This window comes from Rutidosis leptorrhynchoides, chromosome 3 (genome assembly GCF_046630445.1).
Source record: "Rutidosis leptorrhynchoides isolate AG116_Rl617_1_P2 chromosome 3, CSIRO_AGI_Rlap_v1, whole genome shotgun sequence".
NCBI lineage: Eukaryota > Viridiplantae > Streptophyta > Magnoliopsida > Asterales > Asteraceae > Rutidosis > Rutidosis leptorrhynchoides.
Genome location: NC_092335.1, coordinates 189,738,360 through 189,749,329, shown reverse-complemented (window position 1 = coordinate 189,749,329; position 10,970 = coordinate 189,738,360). Strand labels below are relative to the sequence as shown.

Genomic DNA, 10,970 nt, shown 5'->3' with positions numbered 1-10,970 from the left:
GCTTCGGCCCAATTTCTTTTTATTTTAATTTTGATTTTAATTTGATTTTAATTTATAAAAAATAAAATTTAAATAAAACTTATATTTTTTTTAAATATTACTTATTACTTTTATAATTTAAAAAAAATAAACTTTTTAATTTAAACACTTAAAATATATATATATATATATATATATATATATATATATATATATATATATATATTATTTAGAATATAGCGTTTCGCTTCGGCGTGTTCCCCGGCAGCGGCGCCAAAAATACTTGATGGGTGCGAGGTGTAGTACGAAATACTATAATAGTTTACTACAAAATACTATTAAATACGATACAATTTACACAAGTTATTTATTTATTTATTGAATGGATATACCTAAACCTTGCTACAACACTTATAGGCAGTGTACCTAATCGTAGAGTAGTGTAGTTTTTAGTAAGTCATGTTCGTTCCACAGGGATAAGATGAGTTTACACTATATTTTTCACAACTATATTTGTGTGTGTGTGTGTGTGTGTGTGTGTGTATATATATATATATATATATATATATATATATATATATATATGTATTATTATTATTATTATTATTATTATTATTATTATTATTATAAAAGGGGGGTTTTACCGTTTAATGACCGGTTTGTCGATTTTAAGTCTTATATCACAGTTAAAACCTAATGCAAAATATTAAATATTAAATATAACTTATTTTAAAGCGTAAAGTAAATGACAATAAATAAAAGTACAATAATTAAAAATACAAGTAAAGCGTAAAAATAAAAGTGTGATAATTTAAAGTACGATAAATAAAATGACGATAAATAAAAGTACGATGAGATATAAAATAAGAGAATTATGCTTATTTAAACTTCCATAATCATGATGTTTAACGTGTTGATTTTAATTTATTACCATGGGTTAATTGTCCTTGTCCTGGATTATTTGATAAGTCCATCTAGTTTTGTCCATAATAGTCCATCGGTCATAATTATAAAGTGCGAGGGTCTTCGCCAAATTAACCTTATACCCGAAGTCAAATATTCCAACTAATTGAGAATTTAAACCGTAATAAGGTCTTAATACTTTGTTTAATGATTACACCAGGTTATCGACTGCGTGTAATCCAAGGTTTTAATACTTTATTAACAATTACACCAATTACCCTTGAATGTAATCCACCCCTGTTTTAATGAGTCCATTAACTATTAATTCATCCCAATGTCCGGTCAAATGAACAATTATTAGTATTTATAGATATCCCGCCTACCGTACCCGATCAAGCGTATGTGGTTATATATAAATACGTCAAGTTGTAAATCTCTACTTTAAATTAACAAGATATCATTTAGTTAATCAAATATAAAACCTATTAATATCCCATAGTCCAATTTCCACAAGTGTCGGTCTTTTGTCCAAACCCCAATTATGGTCCAAAGCCCAATAACTCAGTCTTTAATATTTAGTCCAACATCACGATTACTTCGGCTCGAATAAGCATAATAATAACTTAGCTACGAGACATTAATTTAAAAAGGTTGAACATAACTTACAATGAGTATTTATCGTGTAGTGTTACACGGACAGAGTTTCGACTTACAAAACCTTAAAACATTCGCTATAATAACCTTATTATTATTAACATAATATTAAAATTATAATTATAAAATATAAATATAAATATAAAGACAGAGAGTGAGATTGATTATTGATATGGTGTATTACTTCGTCGAATTCGCTGGCTATTTATAGGACCTGGCCTGAACTTTATGCCCATGCGATCGCATGAGAGTTACTCATGCTGGCCATGCGATCGCATGGCCACCAATTCATGGTCACTTGATGTTTAAAACGTGGGCTGCTGCATTTAAATATAATATATATAATTTTATATAATTATATATATATATATATATATATATATATATATATATATATATATATATATATATATATATATATATATATATATATATATATATATATTATATTATATTCTTGTGCATAGTTGACTTGTAATTTTAGGTCCGTTGACTCGCGCGTTGATAGTTGGTTCATGTCTCGGTTCTGGATTTTCGAACGTCTTTTCGTACGCTTAGATATCTTGTACTTTGCGTTTCACGGCTTGTACTCTTGTAATTTTTAGACGTTTCTCATCAATAAATTGAACCACTTGGATTGTATCTTGTACATTTGAGCTTTTTGGTCATTTGTGTCTTCAAATCGTCGAATCTGTCTTTTGTCTTCACCTTTTATTATTTAAACGAATATCACTTGTAAATAGAACAATTGCAACTAAAATGAAAGGATAATGCTATGAAATATATGTTCGTTTTTAGCATTATCAGAAGGGGATAGGGGTGGTCGACCGAATTGGGCCCACATGGGTGTCCCGGGCTCTCGTAGTCCAATACTGTGTAATCGTGGTCCGTCTCAAGTGCCGTTTAAACGTACCGAAGGCCCGGAACGCTAAACCGATCGTTAAAACGCAACCAATAAGTTTAAATTATTAAAATACCAATAAATTAAATATTTTACAAAGTTAATAATTATTAAAATAATTATTAAAATAAACCCGAGCGTTTCGTAATTCGAAAAGTAATTTTTGAGTTTTTCAAACCGTGTCATTTTTATCGTATTTCATTAACCGAAATAAGTTCATTAATTAATATTAACCCATATTAATTCAAGTAACCCACCAAGTATCAAGTATGCATTTAATACACTTAAACACATATTAATTCAAGTAAACACCGTTAAAACGATTAACAGACAGTTAACAGAGTTGACGGAAAAATTAGGGTTGTTACAAACAACAACAACAACAACATAAAAAGAACATAATTAACACAATTTTTCTAGGTAGATCCACCGTCTTTAAAGAACACATTTATTAAACTCTTACGTGAAATGTTAAGGATTTTAACCTTAACATTAGGGCAGAAAATAGAACAATTTTGTAGCACCAAAACAGCTCCCTCCCGTATGCCTTTAACACCTTTCATACTGACCTTGAACACCATCAATGATCTTGTTATGAACTATTCCCTGAATCGTACCAGTAGTGTCCTATTAAACAAAAATGAAAACTTACATTAACATATTTTAGTGAAAACAATACAATTATGAAAAAAAATAATACATAAGTTAGTGATGTACACTAACTTTCAGCGTTATAGACAGATTGCCGACACTATTTCGAACACAAGTCTTAACAACACCAACAACTTGATTAGCTGGTAGAACCTACGCTGCCTCAGAATGCTTACTTCACAAAAAAGAATATATAAAATGTCCGATGGTTTAAGTTGACATTTTTCAAAACCTAACAATATTATTGTTTACCTGCGTACAGATATGCAAACTTCATCGCGTGAAGACACATATCTAGTGTAAACGAATCATCAAGTTCAGGTTTGTTTATTATTTCCCTTATAAAATCTTGTGTATACATGTCATCCACAACATTATTCTCGTTATTTGGAAGTTCATACGTATCTTGAAAAATACCAGCGGGTCAAGGGATTCGGTACGATAATTGGTTCTTTTTGTTAGAGCCAGAACCGAGCAAAATAGGTCGTGGTGGTGAAATATGCTGCTTTTGTTTTTGACGGTTACATTGGGGGGATGGTAACTGTCGGGGGGATGATGGCGACTGGGTCGGCACCAAAATGGTTTCAGTGGGACTTGTAACTGATACAGATTGAGTGAGGTCGGAATTATCGATATCAAGAAGGTATTCCCATCCATCATTTTCAAAATTGGACATTTATTTAGAATGTGAATTAGTGTTTTTGGTAGTTTTCAACTGGTGATTTTGTTGATATATAAATCTCAATTTGATGTGTTTGAAATCTAATTGTGTTGTTTGTAATGTTGTTATTGGGAATGAAGATAATGGTGGTATAAATATATGTAGAAAAGTATCGAATCTAGGCAACAAAAGTAGGGATTCGGAAAAAAGTGACTTAATAATGATAAAACAAAACCGAAGTTTTAAACTTCGGTTTTGCTGAAAAGCCTGCAAAATCGAAGTTTGAAACTTCGGTTTAGGTCACAGGTGACATATTCCAACAGCATGTAAGCCATGTCAGCCATGTGGGTCAAAAAGTGTCAAATCCGAAGTTCCAAACTTCGGTTTCACCAAAATCGAATTTTGAAACTTCGGTTTTCCCATTTTTGTAAACAATTTTACTGAATTTCTATTTTTGTAAGTGAATCTTCAAAATCTACCATTTTAAAAAGAAAAAATCTAGATTAAAAACACTAACCAAGAAGGTATCCAATCTACGAGTCAAAACGGAAGATTAGAAACCATCTAAAATATACGAAACCTACGTCTATATAGATATAGATTATTAAATTACTCTTTATTACTACCTCCGTCCCACCAGAAGTGACCATTTTGACTTTTGACAGTCTTTATTTGTCAATTTTGACTATAATATTTATGTTCGTGTTATATATTATTTGATGAAAATTATATGAATTGATTGAGTTTTAATTGTGTTTTAATTATAGAACTTTCATCAAATATCATATAACACCATCAAAAATATCTTAAGTCAAAGTTGAATAAGGAAGACTGAAAAAAGTCAAAGTGGATACTTGTGGGACGGAAAGAGTAATTCTTTATTGATTCATTTATTTATTGATTCAATAGAAAGGAAAATTATATTCGGATATTGTTTTTTTCAAACGATGTACACCACTTTAAATTTGGTAATAAGATATATTCTCTTTAAATGACTCTACACACCATATAAATCATGCGAGTCTCACCTTGATTTCATCAAACACAACTCATCTCGATCACAATCTTTATTCTCTATTCAAATACACTACAACCAAAATGCCAAAACTTATAGAACAAATCGACCATTTTCGAGTGGGTTATGTCTTACCTCCACGAAAAATTCAAGCTTTCATGAATGAATCATTCATCAACTATGCTAAAGAACGAGGCATCGAGTTCGTCCCAATCAACGTTTCAAAACCACTAACCGAACAAGGTCCGTTTGACTGCATTCTTCACAAGACTTATGGCGATCAATGGAACCTCAATCTCGAAAACTTCTTGAACAACAACCCCAATGCCACCGTCATCGACCGTCCATCCGCCATTCAACGCCTTCACAACCGCATATCCATGCTTGAACCGGTTACCCAACTCAACATCCCTAGACTCGGCGTTCCAAACCAACTTCTCGTTCAAGATTCCGAGTCCTTAAAATCCATCCGAATAAAAGACGGATCTCTATGTAAGGCCTTAATATTTTATATCTCCATTTACCCTTCTTTATTCAAGTTATTAAACCATTTCTTTATTTAGCAAATACTTTAAATTATTAATTTATCAAACATATCTTGAATAGAAATTTAATTCAGCTAACATACCTTTAATATTATTTATCAAACATATCTTGAAATCCAAAAAAATTATCTTCCTAACAAATTTTTTTTTTTTTTTTTTGAGGGCGTAAAAAAAAAAAAAAAAAATCGAAACGGATTTAATGAAAATTTGAATTCATTTGCTAATAAATACAACCATATAATTTTATTATATGATGTATGATATTAACCTATAAATTTTCGTAGATCTGCCACAGGTTGAAAATGCAAGCGAGTTGACTTTTCCGGTGATCGCAAAACCATTAACTGCCGACGGGACCACTAAGGCACACAGTATGTCAATAGTGTTTGACCTTGAAGGGTTAACCAATAAGCTCGAACTAGAGCCACCCATGGTGCTACAACAATTTGTGAATCATGGTGGGACCATCTTCAAAGTGTATGTAGTCGGAGAATATGTAACATGTGTGAAACGGAGATCATTACCTGATATTTCAAATAATAAAGTATCAGATTCCGGTGGGGCTGTGAAGTTTAGCCGGATATCAAGTGGGGTTGTCGGAATTGATGATGAAGAAAAGATAAAGATGCCGGAAACTAAGTTTCTTGATGACGTGGCAAAGGGTTTAAGATTGGCTCTTGGATTGCATCTGTTTAATTTTGATATGATTAAGGATGATAAAAGTGATGGGTATCTTGTGATTGATATAAATTACTTCCCTGGTTATGAGAAATTACCGAATTATGAATCGGTGATGATTAATTTTTTCTTGGATATAAAGAAATCGAAAGATGATAAGAAGTTGGAGGTTGATGAAACACTAGTTTAGAATTGCATTTGTGGTTTGTTTGTGTCATGGATCGTATCGAAGTTGTTCTGTAGCTAGATTGGATTGCTGTTATCTCTATTTGTTCCCTAATGTTTTTTTTTTTTTTTTTTTTTTTAATAAACTCTCAGTTTTGATACTGTAAATTAATTAATAACTCGTATTTGGAAATTTTTTTTTTCTTTTTTTTTTAAGAAAACAAAACAAAAACAAAAACAAAAACAAAAAAGATAACATAGATCCAAAAATCAACAAATACAATCGACACATAAAGAAACCAACTAATGAGCTCTAGCCAACAACAATCTAAAAAACGTGCACACCAATAGCCCAACAGGGTGACAAAAGTGTTTGACTAAAAACTAAAATGTGATTAAAGTTATAACACAAGATATCATTAATATCGCTAAACCATTCCTACGGACCTAAAAGTTAACATAAAGAATTCTGGAGACCCCAATTACGTAGAAATCAAATAATAAACAGGGGAGAAGCGTGGGAGTACTCCACCCACCACCAAACCGTCGATAACCCACCAATGAGCTGCCAGAATTATAACCGAAAATAATTGGCCACCTTCGAAGAACGCATCATCTCCAAAACACCTACGCAAAAGAACGTCGCAGAGGAAACATGACAAACAAGGCGAACCAAGAAGACTCCGAAAAACATCCTTGGTGAAAACAAAACCGATAGGTAAAAGAAAACCGACAATCACCGATCCGGCCAATAATAAGAACCTAATCCAAAAGACATTTGGACCGAACACCAACAAAAAACCAGACTACCGATAAAGGTACTCGCTACCCGATTCCCAAGCAGAACGGAACCGGAAAAAAGGATGTTATCTATATAAAGAGATTTTCGGCAAAGGCAAACCCACGACATAACCACGATCAACATCCATATCCAAAAGCGAAAAAGCACCAGGAAAGCGCACGCTGGCGAGAGAACGTCAACCACATCTCCGCCAACAAGAAACTACACCTATCATAACCAGGGAACGCAAAGCCACCATGGAACAACCAAGGAAAATGTAAGACCCAAATATTTCATTGTACATATGTGTAATTAGGTTGAATGAATTGTGGGGTTTCTTTGTATATTTTAAAAAGAGAAAAGGATTCTGCCCAGACTTTCTGCGCGCCGCGCAGAATTATGGCGCGCCGCGCCATTACGGGCTGACAGCCCACCACTTGCTTTTAAATTAGATATTTTAAGGGCTTTTTGGTAAATTCACATGGGACCCGACTTTAAGGCTTGAGATCAGTTGTTGGAGTCTCATTTACTCCATTTACATCTACCTTATCACTTTCCATTAAATTATAGAGAGAGAGAGAGGAAGTTCTAGAGTGAGAGAGCTCCATTAAAGGAAGAAGGAGGTTGAATCGGGTCTTAGTGCGAGTTCTAAAGTCGTTCATCTAGTCGCTACCTATGTGGTGATTGTGTTGGTAAGTTATAAAACTTAATTTCTTACTTTAATTGTATTAAGGGTTAGGGTTTGGGTAGTGTTGCACATAAAACCCATTTGTTAGTGAATTAGGGGTTTTGGGTGAAATTGGGTAATGTAGACTCAAAGTTGACTAACTAGGGTTTTCAAAGTATTAATTAATGTTTATGAGCTTAAATTGGTTAGTCGAATTACTAGCACAATTATATATATAAAAAGGGGTGTTAAGTGGGTTAGTGGATGACCCGAAATGGGTGTGTAGACCTTAAATTGGTCAAATGGGTCAAAGTGGACCTAAGTTAGTTAATGTTTGTGATTAATGCCTAAATCTTGTTTTGAAATGTGTTTTAAACCTATCTTGGCTAATGTTAGGATTTTGGTATGAGTTGACCCAAAATTAGGGTTAAGGGTGCAGATGGGTTGAAATTGCACTTTGGGTCAAAATGGATTTAGAATGGTGAAAGAATTGGTTGACCAACTTGAGTATGTGATTGATAATATGTATAATGTGATAGGTATGTTACATTGAGGTTTTGCAAGCTCGGGTATCTTTTCACAAGAGATTTTGAGGTGAGTGGAATAATTATATGTGTAGGTATATAATGTATCTATTTGTTGTAGCGTGAGATGTGAAGTGTCGAGGTGCTAAGACACCACGTTTCACGTGATGAGTGAAGCATCGAGGTGTTAAGATGCCACTCGGGGTGAAGCATCGAGGTGTTAAGATGCCACCTAGGGGTGTAGTGTCGAGGTGTTAAGACACCACTCCGTAACTTAATGAGTGAAGCATCGAGGTGTTAAGATGCCACTTGGGGTGAAGTACCGAGGTGTTAAGGTGCCACCCTATGGGTTAGTGATACGAGGTGTTAAGTACCCTAACGGATGTTATGAACACCGATGGCGTTTTCGCGAGCGCCATTCCCTTGTACGATTGGTTAACCATGGTTATTTGCGTTGTAAGTGTAAGCATAATATATTATTCGAATTATATTATATGCGTTGCTATGCTAGCTTGTGGTATTGGAGATTTCTAGCTTGTATTCGAGATTATAAGCTAATTATGTTGCTAACATGTATGCGGTGTTTGAGTAAATGATTTGCAAGTAGGTATATTATATATGTATGTGTATAATTATTGCATTCACTAAGCGTTAGCTTACCCTCTCGTTGTTTACCTTTTTATAGGTTCGGTTGTGGACAAGGGTAAGGGCATCATCTTGAATTAAAGATCCCGTTGTTGTTAGGTAACGCTTTTGGAGATATTAGCTTTTGGAGTTTGATCGAGACTTGGGTAGTTTAATCCCAAACACCATGCTCGTAGTGTAGTTTGGTACTTAAACTTTTGATGGTCGAAACTCATATTTTGTATTAAACTCGTAAAACGGCCGATGTGGGCCTCGCTTCGTAAAACTCATTTTTATTAATGGAATGTGTTAGTTTTACATATTTGAATATGTTGTTAAAAGCATTTTGTCTAATTATGTCGGGAAGTGTCCAATCTTTTTCGCATTTCAAGACTTTTGGGACAGACCAGTTTGGCGCGCCGCGCCAGTATCTGAACAAACAAATTTTTTTTTGTTATATTTCAAGCGGGTTCGATTGCGATTTGGTTTGGGTTGTTGCAAGTGGTATCAGAGCATGGTCTAAGGGATTTAGGTGACTTGAGATAGGCGCCTAGACTTAGACTTTTTGTATGCGCGTTATGTGGGACTTGTAGGACTTTGGGTCGGACCGGGTTTTGGTTAGTGATGTTATGCGAGGTGTATATAAAATAGTTATTAATTTTAGCAGGAAATACTATTAAATATGATACAATTTTACACAAGATATTTATTTATTTATAGAATGGATATACTTAAACCTTGCTACAACACTTATAGGCAGTGTACCTAATCGTACAGTAGTGTAGTTTTTAGTAAGTCCGGTTCGTTCCACAGGGAAATCTTTAAACAAAGCTCAACGCTATATTAGTTTACTTTTATTAAAAATACAAATATATATATAAGTAATATTATTATTATAAAGGGGGGTTTTTACCGTTTAATGACCGGTTTGTCGATTTTAAGACTTTAGTCGCAGTTAAAACCTAATGTAAAATATAAAATAAATACAAGACTTAAATTAAAGCGTAAAGTAAATAACGATAATGAAATTGCGAATAATAAAAGTGCGATAAAATAAAATTGCGATAATTAAAAAGTACGATAATTAAAAGTGCGATTAAATAACAATAAATAAAAGTGCGATAATTAGAAGTGCAATTAAATATAAAATAAAGGAAATTAAATATGAAATAAAAGAATTATGCTTATTTAAACTTCCGTAATCATGATGTTTGACGTGTTGATTTTAGTTTTATGCCCATGGGTTAATTGTCCTTTGTCCTGGATTATTTAATATGTCCGTCTGGTTTTTGTCCATAACAGTCCATCAGTCATAAATATAAAGTGCGAGTGTCTTCGTCAAATTATTCTTATACCCGAAGTTAAATATTCCAACTAATTGGGGATTCGAATTGTAACAAGGTTTTAATACTTTGTTTAATGAATACACCAGGTTATCGACTGCGTGTAAACCAAGGTTTTACTACTTTGTTAACAATTACACCAATTACCCTTGAATGTAATTTCACCCCTGTTTTAATTATTCTAGTGGCTATTAATCCATTCCCGTGCCCGGTTAAATGAACGATTATTCGTACATATAAATACCCCGCCCATCGTGTCCGATCGAGTGTATATGGTAATTTATAGGGACGCCCAATTGTAAATCTTTATATTAACATTAACAAACTTTCATTTAGTTAAACAAATATAAAGCCCATTAATAGCCCATAGTCTAATTTCCACAAGTGTCGTTCTTTTGTCCAAACCCCAATTATGGTACAAAGCCCAATTACCCAATTTTAGTAATTAGCCCAACATCATGATTACTTCGTTTTAAATAAGCATAATAATAACTTAGCTACGAGACATTAATGTAAAAAGGTTGAACATAACTTACAATGATTAAAAATAGCATAGCGTTACACATACAGAATTTCGACTTACACCCTTACAACATTCGCTAACAAACCCTTATTATTAGAATTATAATTAAAATTAAAATTAAAATATAAATTATATATATATATATATATATATATATATATATATATATATATATATATATATATATATATATATATATATATATATATATATCGTATAGATAGAGAGATGAGAGAAATAGAATATGAAAAATGATCAGAATTCGGTTTTCTTTATAGCCAGAGTTGATTTTTGGGGCTCCGCGACTCGCGGCATATTTTGCCTTCAAACTCCGCGAGTCGCGGAGTTTGAGATTC

At 33.0% G+C, this 10,970-nt stretch overlaps 1 protein-coding gene across 1 annotated transcript; it reads left to right on the top strand.

Moving 5' to 3' along the window:
* The first annotated feature begins 4,746 nt into the window (after positions 1 to 4,746).
* On the top strand, positions 4,747 to 6,309 carry LOC139897114 (inositol-tetrakisphosphate 1-kinase 1-like). Its single transcript, XM_071879769.1, has 2 exons — positions 4,747 to 5,256; positions 5,594 to 6,309. Exons 1-2 carry the CDS (start codon positions 4,848 to 4,850, stop codon positions 6,175 to 6,177), a joined length of 993 nt encoding a protein of 330 aa, XP_071735870.1. The 5' UTR covers positions 4,747 to 4,847; the 3' UTR covers positions 6,178 to 6,309.
* Positions 6,310 to 10,970: the final 4,661 nt, after the last annotated feature.

What these genes read in the sequence shown, in the direction of transcription:
- LOC139897114 (XM_071879769.1), top strand. Translation starts at nt 4,848, where the DNA reads ATGCCAAAACTTATAGAACAAATCGACCATTTTCGAGTGGGTTATGTC. An exon ending in AATAAAAGACGGATCTCTAT is followed by an intron (nt 5,257 to 5,593) that starts GTAAGGCCTTAA and finishes AAATTTTCGTAG; the next exon opens with ATCTGCCACAGGTTGAAAAT.